The sequence below is a fragment of the Cyphomyrmex costatus genome, unplaced genomic scaffold, assembly GCF_001594065.2.
Source record: "Cyphomyrmex costatus isolate MS0001 unplaced genomic scaffold, Ccosl1.0 scaffold1384, whole genome shotgun sequence".
NCBI classification, from domain to species: domain Eukaryota; kingdom Metazoa; phylum Arthropoda; class Insecta; order Hymenoptera; family Formicidae; genus Cyphomyrmex; species Cyphomyrmex costatus.
This window is the reverse complement of record NW_017275374.1, coordinates 14,216-37,204: the sequence shown is the minus strand read 5'-3', so window position 1 is coordinate 37,204 and position 22,989 is coordinate 14,216. Positions and strand designations below refer to the sequence as shown.

The 22,989-nt window shown below is 32.7% G+C and overlaps 3 protein-coding genes across 3 annotated transcripts; 2 read left to right on the top strand and 1 right to left on the bottom strand.

Annotated features, from left to right (window-relative positions):
• The first annotated feature begins 539 nt into the window (after positions 1–539).
• Positions 540–3,515, top strand: LOC108771270 (UPF0428 protein CXorf56 homolog). Its single transcript, XM_018551320.1, has 5 exons — positions 540–829; positions 1,371–1,527; positions 1,719–1,947; positions 2,196–2,362; positions 3,476–3,515. The coding sequence occupies exons 1-4, from the start codon at positions 709–711 to the stop codon at positions 2,340–2,342; spliced, it is 654 nt and encodes a 217-aa protein (XP_018406822.1). The 5' UTR covers positions 540–708; the 3' UTR covers positions 2,343–2,362; positions 3,476–3,515.
• Positions 3,516–5,250: 1,735 nt separating this feature from the next.
• On the bottom strand, positions 5,251–18,312 carry LOC108771261 (uncharacterized). The gene is made up of 12 exons (XM_018551319.1): positions 18,279–18,312; positions 15,935–16,159; positions 15,371–15,568; positions 14,011–14,133; positions 10,203–13,861; positions 9,496–9,733; positions 9,050–9,227; positions 8,614–8,805; positions 7,472–8,008; positions 7,042–7,272; positions 5,934–6,454; positions 5,251–5,773 (listed from the first exon to the last, which is right to left on the bottom strand). Exons 2-12 carry the CDS (start codon positions 16,126–16,128, stop codon positions 5,251–5,253), a joined length of 6,594 nt encoding a protein of 2,197 aa, XP_018406821.1. The 5' UTR covers positions 16,129–16,159; positions 18,279–18,312.
• Positions 18,313–21,556: 3,244 nt separating this feature from the next.
• LOC108782919 (uncharacterized) lies at positions 21,557–22,091 on the top strand. The gene is made up of 2 exons (XM_018551315.1): positions 21,557–21,792; positions 21,839–22,091. The coding sequence occupies exons 1-2, from the start codon at positions 21,557–21,559 to the stop codon at positions 22,089–22,091; spliced, it is 489 nt and encodes a 162-aa protein (XP_018406817.1).
• Positions 22,092–22,989: the final 898 nt, after the last annotated feature.

The following is a 22,989-nucleotide window of genomic DNA, read 5'->3' as shown; positions in this document are numbered from 1 at the left end:
ACCGTTGACCATTCCCTGCGAGTCTTGCGCAGTTCCGCGACCATCTGCGACTTACGACTAGTCTGGACCTGGACTAGTCTGCAGCCTGACTGATCAAGCCTGACTCACCCTGACTCGACTGTGCAGAATGTACTATTCATACTAAAGCTAAAATGAACTAAAGTACATCGAGTCACAACACTCAGGACTAGAGTCCTATATTCTACTCAGGACTAGTAGGGTTGATAAGTCATGATAAGCTCTTGTAACTCGTGACTCGCGAAATATCGCGACAAAACGAGACCAGCGAGTGGCGATCACGCGCTAAACGTCAGTCGCTGATAACCTACGATAGCTATATTCCAAAATTTACTGCCAGACTGAAAATCTATAGTACACGTGACGTAACCTATAGATTATCGATATAGTCGAATTAAATATCTACAAATACTTCAAAGCATTTTTTGATTGGTCAGTTAATAAAATTCTTTCTTCCAATTGATCATCAAAAGTGGTCACAGAAACTCGAAGCATTTGTAGCGTCAAATGGATACTGAATGTGATTGGCTGAATTTGTAACAACCTATCATGTTCATTTATTCGTTTCTCGAAGTCGAACGTATCTATTTTTCTGAGCACTCCAGTCACCTCGTCATTGTCATTTAATACGTATGTGTTTGTAAATACTCTGGAAATTTGACTGAAATAGAAGAAATTATTTGATAAATTATGCCAAAAGTAGTGTCGAGGAGCATTATATGCTCCGATACGAAAGATCAAGAAGAATACAGCGAGGAGAAACCGTTGCACATTTATTATTGTATATGTGGCCAGATGACGCTAATTTTAGGTTAGAATTATTATATTTATTGATTTCTAAAAAGTAATTTGTAGTGTAAAATATAGCTTATTTGGGTGTAGAATTAAATTTAATTTTAGACTACATTATTTGAATATTGTAAAAAATATCTTGTAAAATAATTTTTTTTCAAGTATGGTACTTAAATTAATATCAAAATTTATTTGTAATTTAACAACTTATGTTTCATTAATGTTAAAAAAATAGAACTATAAAATTTGGCACACAGTTTAGATAATTACATATTATGTAAATTCACATAAAAATAATTAAGCAATTAAGATCTAACTTTGACCATTATAGACATTATCCTTTACTTGGTGTGTATTTACATTATATGGTCTTAATAAATAATTTATTATTGTTGAAATTATAAAACATTTCTTAATGTTTGTATACATTTTGTGATTATTTATAATTCTAAATTTATATATATATGATATAAAACTAGCTTCTCTATGTTCTTTTATATCATATAAGTTTAGAATTATAATTAAAGCCGTTTACATTACAATTATACATTTATTTATAGATTGTGCCATTGAAAAATTACCTTTAAGAAAAAGAGATGGAGCAAGGGTAATTGATGGTAGTAAGCATGCCCATAAAATGACTTCGGAACGTGACGAAGTTGTATTTCTGAAGCGGCCAGAGGGAATCGAAAAACAATATAGACAAAAGTGTAAAAAGTAATATACTTGCATTTATATATTATATTCGTTATTCACAAGTGCATTGAAAATATATTTATGGCTTTTACTAATTATTTTGAATACATTAATGATAAAATTTTGGTACAAAAATATTGAAAAAATATTTTTCAAGAACGAGAGTATTTAATACATTGTATATTTTGATATAATTAAAATATGTTTTGCAGATGTGGCTTATTGCTATATTATAAGCATGATCCAGGAGCAAATATAGTATTTATAGTAAAAGATTCAGTAATAAAAAGTTCTGGGGAAGGCCCTATGACAGACATTTATAATCAAGTAGCTATTGAGAAACCTAAAAAAATAATGGTTACAAAGCATACCAAAAATATGGGCAAATTCAGTTCAGTTACTGTATCCACAATCGATGAAGAAGAAGATGAAATAGAAGCTGTAAGTCAATTGCATTTTTATATGTAGTTTATAGTTTATGATATAATATTCAGAAAAGTTAAGCAAGTATTATAGTAACTGTGACAAGAGAAATGTTAAAATTTTTATCTTAGTTACTTAAAATATAATATAAACTTTATCTGTTTGCCTATCATTTGAGTTTGTGATGTATTTTTTTTTATTCAATCTATATATATTCTTTTTTTATAATAAAGCTTTTGTTTTAAAAAATAATTGCAACTTTTCAGAGAGAAGTCGCTGACTCCTACGCGAACAATGCACGTATCATAGAAAAACAATTGGAGAGAAAAGGTATGAATAAACGAAAGACCATACCATCCACTGAAACAGATTCAAAGCGAGCAAGACCTAGAGGAACGTTGTTGGATGTTTGATTTCCTATCAGGAACTAATTGTAATTATGTATATTAATTTACTGTCTTATAGTTAATAGATTAATTTTCTTACATATTATTATGCTTAGACAAAAAGATTGCAAAACTTTCAATAAATTTCAGAATGTGTAAATATTACAATCTTATATTTATCGAAAAAGTTGTAACCTTTCTCTTCACATTACTATATATATTTTTCATAAAAATCATTTGTCTTTTGCACCTATACATTCAGTGCTGACTCAAATCTTTGAATATGCTCTGCTTCACAGATACATATATTTTTCGCAATTAATTTATTACAAGTTTTTAAGATTAAAGAACGACTGCAAAAAAGGTGCTGTCTATTTTTCAGTCCTCGATTTTGAAATCGAATTTTACGTCAAATGATACGATATTACGCTCATGATGAGACATTAATCACAATGAAGTTTTACGTTGAGCATGTGATTAATTTTAGAAATGTAGAACGCCAAAGGAGTCACTAACTATTAAGAAAATATGACACTAACAACGTTTTATAGCACAAATATTTGTTGAAAGTCGATACCTATGGGTTCTTTAAGTTATTAATTATAAATCTCTGATGTTAGATTTTCCAAATTCAAAATGGCGGATATAATATATAAATAAAATGATATAATATGTAATATAATATATTTAATATGTGTGTACTTATATATTATATTTATACATTATTTAATTTTATATATACCTATATATATTAATGAATACTTTTTTTCACTAAGAAATGCTTTCATTGATTGCTCTCCAAAATGTGATAGAAAATTCGTAATGAGCAAGTCTAAAAGGACTGCAACGTAACAGAAATGAATAATTGTTTTAGTATTTGTCGGCAATATTATATCTACGCGCGCGCTATCTTGAATTTTTATAATCTAACCAGAGTTCTAGCATCATGGACACAGCCTTAGTGTCACATTTTCTTAGTAGTTAGTCACCTCTTTGATGCTTCATATTTCTGAAATCAATCTCATACTCAACGTAAAACTTTTTTGTAATTAATGTCCCATCATAAGTTATCACTTAACATAAAATTCGATTCCAAAATCGAGAACCGAAAAACAGGCATTTTTTGTAGTCATTCTTTAGGGGGATTATTAATATTTCAGATGAATATATTGCATTGGAAGTCCGATGGTAACGACACGCAATTATAATTCTGAAATAAATTCATTAAAAAAATATGTATATGTGTTAGTTCAACATCTAACTTTGACCGTAGTGGCGCTTCTCAGATTTAGATGATGTACTTATATAAACGTCTTATTTCCCATCTTATTATTGTTCACATACATATTTTATTGGATTTACATGATTTATTGGAGCCTGAATTAAATAGTTTTTAATAATAATAAACATTTAATTTTATATTGATATATTTATTAACATTACACAAAAAAGTAAATCTTTAAAATATACAAATGACTAGATACAAATATTGCATAAAAATGTTGCAAAATAGAAATAGAAATTTAACAAATAAATATATCAGTTACATACAACTCATCGATTGATAAATAACTGCAAGCAAAAAAAACCACATTTTTTTGCTTGCATTCGGAATTAGTTCATACAATGGCAACTTCAATTAGTAATAATTAAACAGCATATAATAAATTATTATTTGGTTATTATGAAGTAATTTGAATTGATATGGCATTTTTACGTCGTAAGATGGAAGAGCTATCTAAATATAATTCTGTCACTGGCCACGTTTTTTATCTATAGATTATGAGATGCTGCATGTGCAGTTCTACCAGACATTAATGTGGTGTATACATATAATCAAAATTTTGTTCATTAAGTACATATGTATCCATTCATAATCTTTTTATCTGCTGCTACGAGAGAAAGTATTTTGTGTCTGTGTGTGTGTATGATATCTTCCACTTACTCTAATTGTGCAAGTAATCCAAGAAAAGTGCAGCTCAGTTACAGTTTTTGTTTTGGTGGACAAACTTTTCCTGGAAAATTCTTTAAAGATTATTTTTATATAATCTTTTCTGGCTTTATACATACACACACGCACACATGCACACGCGCACACACACATACTACATATATACATGTGTATTGTGTATATTTATATATATATATATATATGTATGTACGTGTGTATATATATATCTATAAAAACAAATATTTTTTACATCTTTTTCGAGGATAATATATATTATACTTCATTTCTTAAAATGAGATTTTATAATGAGATCTGCATTATCATGTTGTTAGAAAAGCAGGAAATATGAAACATTATTTATTTAAAATTGTTCTATCATTTAAATAATCGATTCTAACATCATGACATATATATGTGTATGTATAATCGTAGTATATACTTAACTATTTTCTATTTAACTTAATAAATGCAGCTCAAATGTATTTTTTTAACGATCTCAAGCTCTCAAATTACGTTTCTCTATCTTACATATAATACGATTCCTCTGTTGGAATTATCACGTTCGCAATTACTAGCGACAGTCCTCCATTAATCACGATTTATTACGCATATTTAATGCATTATTGACATATTTTTTTTTTTAATTAAATATATAAGCTAAATGGAATTATATAAAGAATATATAAAAGGATCAACATATTTAATAATAATAATTGTAGGTATGCTTTCATAAAAGAACAATTATATTTATATAAACTTCTAAATATATATAAATATAATATGCATTGAATGCGAAGTTTTAAGAATATCGATTATCGTTATAATAATTAAAAAAATCTATATACTATTATAATGTGATTATAGATGATCTCATGATGAAAAAAATCTTTACTTGCTAATAAAAGTGTGACATTATTAATAGATAAAAAATATGTCAACAATGCATATCTTATGCGATATAATTATCCAGCCATTATAATAGCATTAAATATTAATTTGCGATGATTTAATGTCCACTTTCTTAAGTATCGTAGGTTCATCTTTGAGGAACGTGCCAGATCTCGAACCTACTGTAGGTTGCTTTTGCGTCTCCATATTATGACATTTTTTAATTTTGTCATCAGCTTTGCCACCGATAATTCTTTTACCGGCAATGGCTGACTTGCTCATCTTACTGCTAATATTAGATTTTGGAGAAGATTTTTTGCTAGGACTATCAGAGTTTTGAGAATTTTGAGTTTCCTTTCTTTCTCTTTTCGTAATAGGAGGAACATTTGTCTGTCGTGTCCTGAAAGGAGCTACTGTATTCACTGGTTTACTGGGGACGTCCGGCGTCTTTGCAGCATCTAATAAATTTCTGCGTAAACTCGGTGAACCGTGATATGTGCTGCTGATAGCAGCAGCTCTACTGCGACTGGCGGCAGTAGAATTTTCCAATGATCTCGGGGATCTCTTAGTGATCGTTAATGGACTTCTCTGCTGTGTTGGTGGCGAATTTTTTTTCATCCTGCCGTTTACAGATTAACAAACCCAATTATCAATATAGAAATAAAAAAATTAAATACATTATATAATTCGAAATCACAATAGTAGAATTATAACAAATCAATCTTCCAAATCAAAATTGAAGAATTTTAATAGGATTAATAAGTTAAATTCCATCTTACCTGTCATAAGTTTGTGTTTTGTTCACTTTTATTAAAGTAGGCGACAATTTGTTAGACACGGTGGATTTTGGAGTTGTCGTTATCTCTGTCATAAGACTATCGGTGGACATGGATGTATCCATCTTGTTAATTTTCTTTTTGACAGTAACTGGTTTACTCTTGGTCTCCAAAGAATCGATCGATAAACCTATTTCAGTGCTTTTCTGTTTTAAAGAAGGTGATTCGGGTCTAGTGATAGCACAGCTTTTACTGATCAAATCTTTTTTATTGCCAGTTTGACTCGCGTTTGCCTCCGTTAAGCTATCTGACGAAAGAGCTTTTATATCTTTTTTAACTGGTAGCTTCATCTTGGATAATGGTTTTTTATCTGTCGCACGTTTCATCGCAGGGCTAGAAGTGCGTGACGAATCAGACGAGGAAATCATAATTTTACGTCTTTGTTGTACAATTTTGTCGTGATGCATAGATACGTTTTCCTTTGGGACAGGTTTATTTCTTGGCTCCAAATATCTTGATTTTACCTGTAATTTTATATTGACAACTTTATCATAGTTCGATTTTTTTAATACGTATAATAATTTTTAAATAACAAAAACTCCTGTATAATTCAAATATAAACTAGGGAAAAAAGGGCACTAGGAGTTAAGCGCAGATAACTTTACACAAATATATATATATATATATATCTTTACACAAATATGTATATATATATATATATATATATATATCTCAAACAAAACTTATTTATTATAATAATTATGCTTACATGTTTCGGCTCATTCTTCAGAGACAATGCAAATTACATAAATAAATTATAAATAAAAAATAATAAAAAGAATCAAGTGATGTTTAATCACATCAATAGATTTTTAATTATTTCATGTTTTAAACTTAATTATAATTGGGATTACTTTTTGTAATAAAAAAAATTATTAAGACATTAATAACTCTTTCAAGTGAAAAATTTGATTGATTTTCATCATAAAGGTACACGGTAAATTAGAAAATTTCAATGAATAATAATTCTTCTCGTATATAATGATAATCATATGTAAAGCTGCGAAAGAGATTATAATTTTAAATATTCTTAACAATTTCAAGTATATACCTCTATTTTATTAGGCCACGATTTTGGCCTAAGGGTTTCACAGACTTGTTTATCCTCCTGCATTTTACGCTCAAGTGGATCTGTTTTTGGCTTACATAAAATTTTCTTAGTTTGCTTGACTGATGACGTCTGTTTTAAGGTTTTATCATTATGCTCCGAAATCGCCATTTTTACACGTTTTAAATCCAAGCTACGACTTATCGTCGAACGATTTGGCGGTGCACGAGAGTCCTTTAATACATGAAATATGATTATATAGAAAATAATAATGCGGAGACACAAAGGTAATAGTATTAAGTTAATTCAATTACGTTAATGTTAAAATTATATATTCTCTCAAATATTCTATACAAAAATGTGATCTGTTTGGTTCTTATATGTATAAATCCTATAAGATTAAAGATTCTTTCTTAAAGAATATAATACTTACTTTTAAAAAGTTTGGATGTTTAGATACACGCTTTGAGGTCTCGTGAGGCAAGATTACGAGACAAGCTAGTTCCTGTATTCTCCTGCGAAGTTCCAGATCCATTTTCAACCATGTGGTAGTTCTTGCGGCACGTGCGGCATCACGCACCAAGCATTTTTCCACGCGGCCTTGAAGCTTGTGTAGAAAATCGATGAAGAGCGGTCCCCACTTAATCTTACATTGAAAATCATCTGTCTGTGACGAGAGTAACATCTTATTTAATTTCGAATAACTTTTGCATGCTTGTTCAGGCGGCAACTGTTCGACAGCTGCTATAAAATGATCTTCTAAACGGCTGATGTTCCATGTAAGCTCGCAACCAAGTGATTGAAAATTATCGTGTCCCAAAACATCTGCAAAATTTTCTGACAGGAATTTTACTGATGTCTCCAACAGATTCGATACCATCCGAAATACCGGTTCTGCCCATCGCACATTCGGTAAGGTTGCTAGTAGTTTATCGCAATCCATCATAGTTTGAAGCACATTGTCGGTAGACTGTAATTGGACGAATAAAAATAGATTCACAATTAATAGAACATTTATCTATATTGAAACTGCACATAAAACTTTATAATTTCAAAATCAAAGTGCTAAATAAAAATATTAACAATTTGATAATACGAATATTTTTTAAGTTTTTATGGGTATTTTCTTCAAAAATGCTAAGACTTGTGAATTATCGCTGTCGTGATCCATTAATGCCATTATGACATTAATAATGGCATTAACAATAACCCTAGCTATATACACGCTGTTTTTTTTGTACCTTTGATGTATACACACGGGTCCCTAGGACATCCATATTTGTTATCGTAACTTCCGTAAAAATAAACATATTTCAATTAACGTTTTTTTCAATGAATAGAGAATTTATTAAGAAACAAATCCATAATGTGTAAAAGAATTAAGGAGCTTCAAGATATATAAATTCAAAGAAAAAGAAAAGTTCAAAAACGCGAGAAAATCTCAATTTAACAAATTGCACTGGGGTTTCTGGGACCTCAGCGTGTATAACTAAGATTAATAATTTCTTATTGAACGAATTATTTAACATGGTTCACACACATATTTACACTATCATTAATATTTTGTATGCGTACCATATGTACTATATGCTGATGATAACATTTTTCCATAAGTTCTCTCGGAAGAGTCGCAAATGCTTTGCATGGCCATATTCGTACAAAGTACTTCGTAATCCATCTAAGTGATTTTCGATATACTTCATCCAGACCGTATGCAGCTGCCAATGGCATGCATTCCAATACACCAACGGCACATATTTGACAAGGCTAAAAAGTAATAAATTATTGAGAAAAAATAATCTTAAAAAATATATATATAAGATTATATGTTAAAGGCTGAATAAATTAATGAAAGTAAATACATGAATTTTCTTCGAATATATATTAAACAGATTAATTAAGTTTCCAATCACAATCAACTGTATATTTTATATAGCACCATATATTGTTATTAATTTCTTTATTGTGAGACAGAAAATTGAGATAGAAATATTTTTTTAAATTTATCTACCTTATGAAACAGATGGCAATATTTAAGTTTGAGTGTGTATCCTATAACTTCTTTAAGACCTTCTAAACACAACATATCCGCTAACGTAGCTAGTTCAACGATACTTATAGAATCCGGTATATTACTTTCTCCACTATAGATATGACATAATGCAAAATGAACTGCATTATAAGAATACCTAAAATAGACATATAGATAGATTAATGTAGACATATAGACATATTAATAGAGTCATATGATTAAAATATCGATATTTATAATCAATTCTTATATTCAAGACCGGTTCAATCTTGAGATGTCATGAACCAATCAGACGGCCACATTATCGTCTTAGGACAGTACTTAAAATGGTTAAAATAAGAACCGACTATAAATACTGGTCTTTGTCGTAAACAAAACTTTCTAGAAAATGTTATATATTTATATATTTATGTCTAAATGCGTACCCTTGTAGGGAAATAACATTGCCCGCACTTTCGATCCATCTGCCGCTTAAAATTGCGGCAAAATATTGGCAACGAGAACTTAATATACATTTATGTGCTCTTATATGCCGGCCGGCTACATCTATTGTAACATCAGGATTGATTTCTTCCAAAAACATTCTTAATAAGTCTTCACCCAGTCTATTATATGGTTTTGCACCAGCTATGCTTGATGTTTCAGTTTCCTCCGTGCTACCTTCTGTAATCAGCAGTTTGTTTTTCAAAGAAAATGTTATTTTGTCAATTTTAAATATAATTGTAACCTTTCCAATATTGAAATTGAAAGATTTTATTACATTATACATATATAATACAAAGATGAAAAAATTATGATTATTAAATTATACAAATTGTTCCATCATCTACTGTACCAGTTTACGTATTTAGGTATAATTGACATTTTTGCGTTATACTGTGGAACAAAATGCTAACTATATCTAAACTTGCAAAATTTAGGCAATATAATTCGCTAATTTTAAATACTTATAATTCAAAACTATTATAGCTTTGGACGTTTTGATATCAGAACTTTCGAAATGATTTCAGCAATCTGTTGTTAGTAGGTGATAAGTTTGAAACACCCTGAATATATGATTGAAGTTTTATAATTTTTATTACACTACTGCTTACATTGATTCAAGTTCAAAAATTCTAAATGATATACATACCCGCTCCAGAGCGTCCCATACTGCTTTGCATGCTGCTAAGATCAGATTCGGAAATAATCCCTTCGGTTTCGCAATCACCGGTCAAATCTTCCAATGGAGATTTCTGTTTGGATGGAAGTGACGTGCTCATAACGGAAGCGAGTTTCTTAGAAACAGGTTTAATTGGGCCACTATTCCTCGTTATCGCCAACTTGCTCTCTATCCACGATGTTTCCGGAATACTGCTGCTCATACGATACGTGCTTCTATCATCGTTCACCATCAACATATCCGACGCATGGTTGGCCGTCGGCGTTTTATCCAAATCCGACAGACGTACGAAACTGGAAGTACTTGTTTTATCAGAATCTGAATGTAAATCGTTTAAATTATGACTGGGCATCTTCCCAGTTTTCTTCGACAAACGGCAGTCGTATGTGTGATCCGCATCGTTATATTCCGGCTCTTTCAATTCGCACTCGATTTTCTTTATAGTTTCACTCAATGATTTGCGAGTTTCCGATATCTTACTGCTGTTTCCTGCAGCAACTATTTGCGATCTATCATTAACACCTGACTTTAATAAATCAGTAAATTCGTAATAATGGTTGTCACTATCTGGAGAAGGCCCACTGCCACTACTGATATCAAATGTTTCACTTTTACGAGTGTGACCTTCTGTGCTCTCTGTGCAAGTCTTTTCCCAAGCGGAGGTTTCTGAAAGATCATCCTCATATGCTTTCGTCTCATTGGTTTCCAAATTCTCCGTTTGACCGGGAATTATGTCTTTGTATTCGTGATGCCTGTGATTCACGGGCAGTTGTTCATTTGCAATCTCGACATGAGAGTTTGGTGGAGTGTCCTTTACGTCAAACTCGAATACATCCTCGGTCGATGTGTCCATATTGTTTGAGTTGTTTTCACGTTCTTGTAATGTCTTGAAACTTTTATGGTTGTAAGAATCAGCTTTAGTCGCATCGCTCAGTGAGTGACTAGACGAGCTCGTCTTCGCTTGGGATTGTTTTATAATGCCGCGACTGTCCATGGATATACTGTGTGCACGTTTGTGTTCTCGTCTAAACATGAGTTCTTTCGCTACGCAGCCATTACTATTATTTGTCGGTTGCGTTTTATCAACATTCCACGAATGCCGTTTAAGCGTTGGTCGCGAAGTAGACAGTGTCCGTCTTCTCACCACAGGAGAATCAGATTCTATAAACATAAAGACGCTAGGCTTCGTTTTTTCTTTCTTTTGTTCTTGCGGTAACTGATTCTCTCCTGCGCTGCTATTATCTCTAGAGCTACTGTCATCCGTTAATTTATTAGATACTGTCGAAAAGCTTCGCCTATGCGTCGAAGCCACAACCGCAATATCTTCGGTCTCGCGCGTATCATTCAAATTGATAAACATTGAAAAGATGTTTTTTTTCTCAGCTTCGTTAGAAATATCGTTTTTTGCGCCTGCGTCTTGTTTCTCGGATGATTTGGTTTTACTGCTATTATTTTTGTCAGAGATATCTACGTAAAATTCGCAATAAGGTTTGCTGTTACTATCGCGTTCCTTCCTCTCAAGTGAGTGATCACGTTTATTAGGTTCAACATCATCTTTCACATCCTTCAGGTTAACAAAGAAACCTAAACTACCGTGTTTTTCATGATTACTCGACTTGTGTGTGACTTTTCTGTTGCTTTCGGAAGTGGAAAAACTTTGTGACATGCTTCGCGAATTGTTTCGAGATTTGGATTCTTCCTTATTACAATCACTCATGTCAACTACCCAGGCAGTCATAGAGGAAGACATTCTAGAGGGTTTGACTTTGATTTCAGGCTTGCTCATGATCACGGAACCACCCGATACAATCGGTGTGGATTCTGTTTTGCGTCGCACTGTGGGACTATCGGAAGGTTTCGAATAATCCGAGGTGCTAACACCACCAGAGATAATCGGAGTAGCTTCATCTCGTTTATTTCTTTTTACAGATCCCGTTCGATCATCTTTCTCCAAGATAGAGTTTAAGGTAATTGGCAAGCTACTACTACAATGATTCGATGCATCGTCCGAGTCCATGCTACAATCCACGATAGATTTGTCGCTGGCACTTTTAATAACTGGATACACCACACAAGACTTACTGAGACTGGATCGTAAATAATTGGCTTGTGTTTGCGTTTGATTAATCTCATATTCACGATCATCTAATAAATATGACATCGAATGCTGAGTATTAATGGCGATTTGTACATCAGGTGTAAATGTAATCAACGGTTCAGTAATCGAAGGAACTACAGAATCGGAAGGTACGTTGCAAATGGAGTCTCCGTCTACACGATGTCCAGAGTACTGTGGAATGGCACTTTGAAAAACAAGACTGCCTTGCTTGCGTTCATATTCTTGTCTCAAAACAGATAATTTCTCATCGTTAGAATCAAGTTCGAACGTATTCCTTCTGATAAGCGATGGTCGCCTGTCTTCAGTGACACTCGTGTCTTTCTCATTTTCGTTTCCTATTGTCTGGTGTTTATTCGCTTTATTTGACGTTTCCGTTTTCTCTTCTCGGTTATTTAACTTCGTATTATTATCAGGACACGGGGAAGGATGTGCACTCTCTCCACTGTCCGCTTCTTTGATTTCTACGGCTAATGACTCCTTCTCTGTCGGTTTATTCGCCTCTATCTTTTCCTCCGATGCAGAATCTATCCGCTTTATTTTACGCGATTCCGGAAATGGCTGTAAGTACTCAGTGAGTTTCAATTCTCGTTCGAATTCTGCCACTCGTTCATGACCAGTCTGCAAAGACGATGCCTTAAGTGGCGTAAATTTACACGACTGTTCTTCCACGACATTAGCTGATTTGTTCACCGTATAATCCATGTAATTTGAGGAAAATGTTGAATGCGATAATGATGTACTATCATTACCGTACTGGTTCCTTGTTACATTCGTAGATAGAATATCCACCTCGTCATTCAAAGTAGATGCATCGATGAAGTAATAACCGCTTGTGGAAGAATTGTTACGACTAGGCACGTTAGTCAAACGAGAGTGATCGGATTCTCTGCTCGTTTCAGCTGTTATGCTTTTCAATTCTTCAGATTGTGTTTTCCATTCTAATTTACACTTTTTGGAAGTTTCTTCATCATTCGCCGAAGGAATGGGCTCGATAAATTCAAAAGATTCGTTTTCATCGCTGCCACAATCCGACTCATAGAATGGCTCATTTAACATACGACTTTCATATTGAAAAATCTCTTCGGCATTTAACTTCGTCTGCTGAACGTTGTCCGACCTATCTGCGAGCTGATGATCCGTTTCTAGGGATGAGTATGTTACACTATGATCATTCGACACAGATTGAATTACGCTCTTTTCACGATAATTGTCGAGCGACTTGCAGTGTTCATTATATAACGAAAGTGTCTTATGATCGCTTTTGTTGCGTGTTTGCTCAGCACGTATTCGTTCCGAATCATCATCATTAGCAGAAGTATATTCTGCCGCTTGTGTCACCTCCAAATCCGTGCTCAAATTCTCTGATGTTGTATTATCGTGTGGACTTATTGAACCTGTCTCCAAACCGGAATCAGCCATTTCTGATGCAGCAGGGCTTGTATTCGCTACAGCATAATCTTGAAAATGTTGATGCGTGTTACAATTCAATGCCAGACACCCATCGCATATCCTGTAAAATATATGAATCTATAAAATGCAATAAAAAAAACTTATAATATTTATAAAGTGAGTAACCTAATAAAACAAGAGATTCTAATTAATAACTTTAAAATTAAAGGCTGAAACATATTATAAAATGTATTTATTAATAAATCTAACCTGTTATCACAAGATGTATTGGTATCAAATTCATTTAAAGATTGAAACTTATAATTTGTACTCAAAATTATTTTCACCAACAACTGCTCTTCTTGAGTAAAATCTAGGTTACTGTACAGAAGCCTGCAATCCATAAATAAATATGAATAATATTAATAACAGACAAAATAAATTAAATAAATGTATAATATTGCTGATTGTAATATAATTATAAAAAAATTTAAGCAATAGGTATTATCTTAATTAATATGACAGAGTATCATGCTTAATGTATGGATTAAAAGGTAAGTATGTACATGATAAATTCATACATAATATTTACAATAAATATAATTACACGCCTAAAATTTCTTGCATAACACTCATTGCAAAAGATCATCTTTTTTACAACAGAAAAAAAATAACGTGCTGCGTACAAAGCGTTTATTCTTATTTTACTTAAATAAATATCCATATACTTGACAAATCTTATAATATGTTAATATAAGATTACCACATTTATTTTATTAAATTCGGGGACAGTTTTCAACTTGTTCGTGAAATATGATCACATACGAAGAAAGGTAATCATAAAGATGAATCATTATTTATTATATTGTTTCATTTTACTTATTGTAATAAATAAACTGAAATGTGTAATATAACAATGTTTGCAATATTTGTCATTCTATGTATAATAACTATCAATAGCTAAAAAAAATCATAGTATGTAATTATGTTTTTAACTGTACATTCTAATGATTCAACTAATAAACAATACATTGTCAGCAAAAGGATTATCGACAAAGTCAGAACGTATAATCATAAAATTATTTTTTTTAATGGAAAAATCAGTAGATACAAGCCTATTTAACCAATAATCACAATTATGATACTGGACATATATTGCTACCTATTGTCTATATAATCATTAAAACAAATTATAGTGATATTGTTTCTATGCCAAAAATGATAAATTCAGAATACACTAGGAACATTTTGGAGACCAACTTTGTTCAGGGACGCAATCTAGAAACTGTCCCCGGATTAAAGACATTATATTGATAAAAATATTGAGAAAATGATTTTGTTTGTAATTGTAAACAGAAAATGATAAACAAATTTGAAACACACATCATCAATATCTAAGTGCTTAGTTGTTATCTGTTTTAAAAAGAATTAAACGCAAAAATGCACAATCTTGTGTAAAAATAAAAAAATAAAAATATCTAATTTATCTAGAAGAAAAAAAACATGCCAAAAATTATATTTTAAACGTGTATTAGAGAGATAAAATGCATGCAGACGAATGTGAAAATATCCTTGCTCGATTTGCCTTATAAATAGTTTTTATATACCGGTTAGTACAATATAGCAATACCTTACGAAACCTTCAATTTGATGAAAAAGTCCGGCTTTATCAAGAATGCAATGGATCGTTTTGTTAGTGTAAACAAAATAAGGCTTGAGAACTTGATACAAGTGTGGCGATCTTGCTCTAACAATACACTCATTTATACGTATTATTTTGTAACCATATATTATATTCAGATCACAATGCAAGGAATCCGTAAATATTCTACAATAAAAGAGAATTCTTGCATTGTCCAAGTTCTAATAAATTGGTTCCTTTTTAGAGGTAGTGCTAATTTTATTTCAGTTATGTAAAATAGCTAAAGAGATTACATTGATTTCCCCCAAAAAAGATAAAATTGTGCAAAAAAGGATTAAGTGACATAAAGTGAATTAACACCTACACCCACACATGTGTGTATATAGAATAATTTCAATTAAATTTGAAGGGTAAATGTATATAAAATAGTCTAATTGTATTTCATAACATTTAAAAAATCTTAAATATATATATGATTTTTTCCATTATATGCTTTATGGGGTACAATTAACATTAAAATTTGTTAAATTAGAACATTTAACGTTTTCTTACCTCAAAATACTGTCTTGCAATAGGCTGATATTTTTAACAATAGTGCGATGATGTTCCGCACTCTTCCGTTTCTTGAATTCATCACTTGGAGACGATTCAAGCGTTCTAGAAGAATTACGACTATTGTGGCATTGCCACTGATGTATTTTGTCTAAATTTCCATTTTGCTCGCTGTTGTTCCTGCCTCCAGCCATGAGGCATATTTACTGAATCATACTTGTTTACCTTTAAAAATTACATAATACACATTTTATATATGTATATGTATATATTATATAATATAAATAAATAAGTGTGTGTATTTGTGTGTCATTGTATAGTGTCATATATATATATATATATATATGATACTATACAAGAAAAAATAAAATTTTCTACTTTTACACTCACAACAATCTTTCCTTGCAAGAGTTACAAAATACATAATCTAACAATTACAAAAATTATTTGAATTTATTTACCGATTTTTAGTATATTAAGCTCTAAAATGATGCCAATTGAGCATCAAATTATTAAATTATTAATTTAATTTACGATATTACAGTTCAGTTAAAATTCACATAAAAATATTTGAGTACCTAAGACCCAGTTTCGACAGTTATAGGAATTATCCCTTACTTGTTGAATATTCACTTTAAACGGTCTTAATAAATCATTTATGATTTTAAAAAATTATATAACTTAACAAATAAAATAAATAAAAATAGGGCAAAAGAACTAAAACAAAATGTTTGTTATTTTGTATATCATTATTTTTTAAATTCTGTTTGTTTTAACTAATTGGCTCTTTTGCCCTATTTTTATTTATATTGTTATATACACATAGATCCTTATAATTACTTTTATTTTATTCACGCGGGCGAAAAAATGCGTTATAATTACACATATTCTAATTTTACTTTTTCTTATATCCGTAATCAATTTGGTTATGAAACATGTTATACTTCATGTTTTAATTTTAAGATACAGTTAATTTTTTTGTTTTTTTCTATTAGATTAATTATGCTTACGATACTATTATTGACTATAAATTTATATATCATTTAGAAGAATTTCAAGAAGCGATTAATAATACGTCGTTGCTTATATGGATCTTTCAAAATACTTCTTTATATATTTTTTATACATTGAAAATAACCCGATCAGAGTCAAAATGTTTGTTTTAATTATTTTGTATATCATTAATTTTTGAATTAATTTGTTCGTTTTAACTAATTGGCTCTTTTGCCCTATTTTTATTTATATTGTTATATACACATATAGAGCCTTATAATTACTTTTATTTTAACAAATAAATATACATAGATAATATTTAAATAAAATCCACTTGAAGTAAGTTGTAAGATGCTTTTATTTATAATATTAAGAATTAAATACACAATGCCTCTTATCAGTACCAATAAAGAACTGATTCTAAACTTGATGAAAATTTGACTCCATCTCTCTCTTCAAGATTTAATTTATTCTACAAAGATAGAAGATTTACAAAACGTTGGCATTAGTAATGGACAACAACACGGTGATAATTGCCAAACCTTATAGTAACTTTGAAAAAAATATCCATGAAAGCCTCAAAAGCATTTAATTTATTCTATTCAATCAGTTATTTGTACTGATATACATATATATAAATAATTTTATTATAATAGAATATAAAAATTGTACCTTGCTACAGTATTAATTTCAACATTCATAGTTGTAGAATGCACACGCAATTATGTAAAAAAGAATTTGTGTTTAAAAAACATATTTTATTTAAAAACATGAAAATGATCTTGATAAAACCTTGGCATAAAATTATTATAATAAAATTGCAATTGTCTTTCAAGAAACGTTAAAACAAGATATATAAGAAATATCTTATAGAGAAAATACAAAACAATGTGGAATTCAATTTAATACATATATATGATTCAATTAATTTGAAATTAATCATAAACTTGATCTTTTCAAGTCGGCAGAATTAAACTTATGCTTTTATTAAGCAAAAAAAAAAGAAAGAGACGGAAAGAATTAGGTCTGCTCTTAAAATGATTCTTTATATTACTCTGTCGCCCGCGGGTTGTAGACAATTGAATTTTACGATTGCAAGTCCTTACTGTGAAAAATAATAAATTTCAATAAATATTCAATAACATGGTCCTCGTAATGTTATTTACGATTTATGACATCACGAAAGTACATGTAGGAACAATCAGAATCGGAGGAGCATCGAGAACATAGACAATTCATACGCGTAGGTCTCTAATACGGATGATTTTGTCGCGACAAACACTTGCTTCGAAATAAATGGTATATTTTCCCAGCGTGAATAATTTATTGATCGCCCATACACGTTACGTACCTTTCATATTTCGATCCACCGGCACGTCGGTTCGCATCGCCCATCATCATTGCGTTTAACTATCCATATTAATTACCTCGCGCATTATTACGGCGAGCTGTCAGAAAAGCCTCTAGTTTATCCTGAGTGCGGTCCAGTGCAGTCGAACGATCGCGGCGAGATAAATAGATTCATAAATTTATTATCGTCATGAAAACGTGAACCAACGCGAACAGAGAGAAACCTAAGAGTGATCATTCTGACGTTTTTCGCGTTTGAGAGTTATGTACACTAGCGGCACCAACATCAGATTATAAATTGAAGTAAACTACGTATAGCATTATTGACACTGTTGATAAAATCGTAACGTCGATAAATATAGCGCTACACTCACAAAGAGAATCATGCCCATTTCCAGCAATGCAGATTAATTTTAATCTCGGTTCAATTTGCTCTTCATCTTTTTCTAATTCTAAAAATTAGAAAAAGATTAACAGTAAGTTAAACCGAGATTAAAGTTAATCTGCATTGGTGGAAAAAGACATCAGCCAATCAAAGTTCTTCTTTTCCGTGAAGTGGACGAAAAAGAGGGATTCAGATTGGTTGTTACTCTTATGCACAATAGCCCGTATTCAGAACGCGCTATTATCGATAAAAGCGCGCTTTTATCTCTGAAATTCTATAGTATACGTACCGTAAACTATAGCATGTTAAGCCCAATCTACAATTGCGTAAGCGTAGTTGTAACTGGTTGTAGTTGTAAGAATTAGCCAATCACAATCAAATATGAGGAGAATATTCGATTGTAATGGGTTAATTCTTAAGCTGAAATCACACGGTACGGAATAGAACTGCGGAATAGAGAGTGCGTCATTCAAGCAACCAATCAGTGCTAGAAAGCAAAATGCAGAATAACGCTGATTGGTTGCTTCAATGACGCACTCTGTATTCCGCAGTCCTATTCTGCATCGTGTGATTTCAGCCTTACGGTTACAACCAGTTAAACCAGAAACACATAGAAAAACGTAAGGCCGTAAGACGTATCAGTAAGGAAATCGTAACATTGGATTCGCTACCGGCCTTACGATTTCTACTGTGATTGGCCAATTCGCTTACTGATTACGTTTTACGGCCATACGTTTTGTATGTGCCATGGGCTTTACAATTACGCTTACGCAATTGTAGAATGGGCTTTAGCGCGCTAACATCGTTGTTAGCGCGTTCTGAATATGGGCCTATGTATTATGCGTTATGCATAATGCATAGTGCATAAGAGAATCAACCAATCAGAGTCCTTCTTTTCCTCCCACTTCACGGAAGAGAAGCATTTTGATTGGTTGATTCTCTTATGCGTCATGCAGTATGTGCTATGGCCTTTTGATTGAGCGTTTGACGCTTGTAGTTGAAACTGTTCAAACTATAAAATTTCAGCCGCTAAAATAAGAGCGACAGATCTGTCGCTTCAATTGCTTATTATTTTAGCAGCACGTGAAAATGTACCTCAATGATTAAAGCAAGGTTGTGGACCAGAAAAGCTCTATTCTTGAAAAGAAACTATAATATTCTGTATATTTAATCTTACCTAAATCGCGTTCAAGTATGTACAAGTTTGCAGGGGGTCCAATTTAGAATTAGACATTCTAATATCAAGCAAAAATGTCGACTATGAATATATTCAGATTATTTTAAAACTATCTATATTTATTCCGAATGAATAGATATTATATCGAATGTATCGCACAACAAATAAATTAAAAAAGAAAAGCGTCACTCTTTTTTAAAGCTTACGAACGAAGATATGTAAAAAGCAGTAATGATAACTTACCTCTGATTTTTTCTTTTTTACACAATCATATGCAAATAAATGTTTTGTCTTTGAATGCGCGAAGAAGTTAGAAGTCGTCCTAGAACTTTTTATATCTTTGGACCATTGGGTGCGCTCAGCGGACTCAACAGTCAAGTGAGCGCTCGTTTTTATTGGTATATGATATTCTTTTAGTTCATTTAATCAGAATTTTAGATCTGGAAGAATGCATCAATAATATAGCGAGCGCTCACTCAACTATTGAGTCCGCTGAACGCACCCATAGTTTACATTTTACAAAATTTTGTTTTCTAATTTTGTAAAATAAATATTTCCACACAAGAATTATTGTGAAGTTACGTACACAAGCAATAAGTATTTAGAATTATATACTTTTCTTCACGTGTGCACGTAAGGTGCCGTACCCTTAACGCTTTTGCGTGCGGTAAATAAACAATACCTCAAGCCGTTAAGTTATTTCTCTAATCCCACTCTTCTGTGCAAAAACGTTGCTCTATAGGGCACATTACGACGAGCACTTGTAAAGAAAAATTCTATGTGTAACAGTGGGGGCATATTTGTTTATAGGTCGACACGGACGCGCGTATGCACTCGCTTCGCTCGTGCCGTCGCGCTCGTCCCCACAATAAACAACATTCCCCCACGGTTACACAATGTATTATATAACTTTATAACGTGATTTTTTTCAGTATTTTTATATATGGACATATATTCCATACTCTATAGTCTACCCAGATATAAAATGGTATCACCGACCTAACCTTGTTGACGTTATTTCGCGACTCTGATTAGAGGGTCTCTAGATGTATGAAGTCATCCGAAAACGTTGAATAGCCCTTCAAAAGACTAGTTATTCCAACGTTTCTGTCGCGATCAATCTCAGTACCATTGAGTTCGTATCAAATTTCCTCAAACATGAACGCCACGCAATTAATTCCAAGCTGTGGCTGCCGTTCCGCATTTTCTTCTTTCGACATGAGTCTTCTTTCGACATAGAGATAGCTTTCACAGGGTAACGTGTACAGATCCTGCTGCTGTATGGGTATTCGTATCTCGTCGCTGTGTCCGAACGTCGTGTTCACGTACGGATTGTACGTGTGAGTCTCGATCTTGACGATGCGATCATCGAAGACTGGCTTGTCCTTGACGTTCGGAATGTCGGTCATCTTTCTCAAAAGTTGCGCACCGTGAATCCCAGAGATTTTAAAAACTCCACGTTCGACGTACTGATCTCTACCTCTTCTTCTTTTCGATGCGTCCGGATGAGCGAGCACTGTCGAGCGGTGATGGCCTTGGGTCGTCTCTCTGCTGGTTCAACACGAGCATCTCACGCGCGCGCGCGCCTTATCGCTGTCGCCGTCGCACGTGCAATCTGACGGTGATCTCCTCCCCGCGAAAATCGATCAGCCGTCCGTTCTGATCGACGACGCGTATTGTTAGATCAGTAACGCTCCGTGCGATGATCGGAAGGTAAATGATCTGCGTCGGCCTATCCGATATCTTATATTCCGGTGGAACTTGCGGCGAAAATTCGTGTATCGTGTGCGCGCTGTTACCGTTGCTGTACGCGCCCGCCGTCACGTTGCACTCTACGCGGATGATGTTCACGGTCATTATGTTGACCAACACGTCCGACTGGTACCATTTGCGCGGTTCCAATACACGATTTGAGAATCCCAGCAGCGACCCGATGCTGTTTGGTTTGTCAAAGTTTATTCTGAAGGCGCATACGATCTCGCATCTGATCGTGTTGTAGTTTGCGCGGAGCGCTATCGGGTACTCCGCATCCACGTCGTCGTCGTCGTCGTCTCCACGCACCGCGCCATCGAGCGAGTCGGGCAGCGGACGTAACACCCGCTATCGCCGAAAAACTCTTGGGTACGGTGTACAGCGCGATAAAGATCGCCGGTCCCGCAAAATTCAAAGTGGGCGACGCAGTACGCGTGAGCAAGTACAAGACGATCTTTGAGAAGGGTTACACGCCGAATTGGACCACGGAGGCGTTTTGAATCGTCAAAGTGCAGAAAACTAATCCCGTGACGTATCTTTTGGAGGATTACCGCTGAAAACCGGTCGCCCGCGCCGGAGGATTCTACGAGCACGAGTTGCTTCGCGTCCCTAATCCCGACGTATATCTAGTTGAAAAGGTGTTGCGTAAGAAAGGAGACAAGGTGTACGTCAAGTGGCTGGGATTCGATGGATCGCACAATTCGTGGATAAATAAACGAGATGTCGTTTGAATTGATTTTTTATTCGTATGATTATCACAATATTTCAACGGCCATTGAAAAATTGGGTGGACTTTTATATTCTTGACCGAGCGGAGGATTTTTTGATTATGACCATTGCGTTTTAATTAATTTTGCTGTATGCTGAAGATAACTGGAAGTCAGTCGAAACGTCCGGAAGTTGGATTGGTTCTGTAACCTTAAAATTATTATCTAAAATGCAGATAAAGATAATTAATATTTTTATTATCTAGATAAAGATGAGATGGCATCAAAATTTCATCTAGATGATCATCTAGATAATTTTATCCAGATAAGATCGAACACTGCTGCTAGCATTTTGCTATCTGGGTAAACACTTGTTTTCCTATTTACGTAATTCTAAAGTAGAATAAAGTGTACAGTGATTGACCACTTAAGTGATGAAATTTAATATAATAGCACTGTAATCACTATTAAAATTATTTGAAATTTGAATATGATGTAAAATGAACATTAAATACGATTCAAAGAATATGTTCAAATACAAAAAACTTTGAATAAAACCATGTTTTTTATTTCATTTTTTTTAACAGTAGAAATTTCCGAAAATGATAGTTATTGATCATAGTGGTAATTATTAATGACAGTGATAGATCATATTAGTATAAAAAACATTAAAATAAAGAAAAAAAATCAA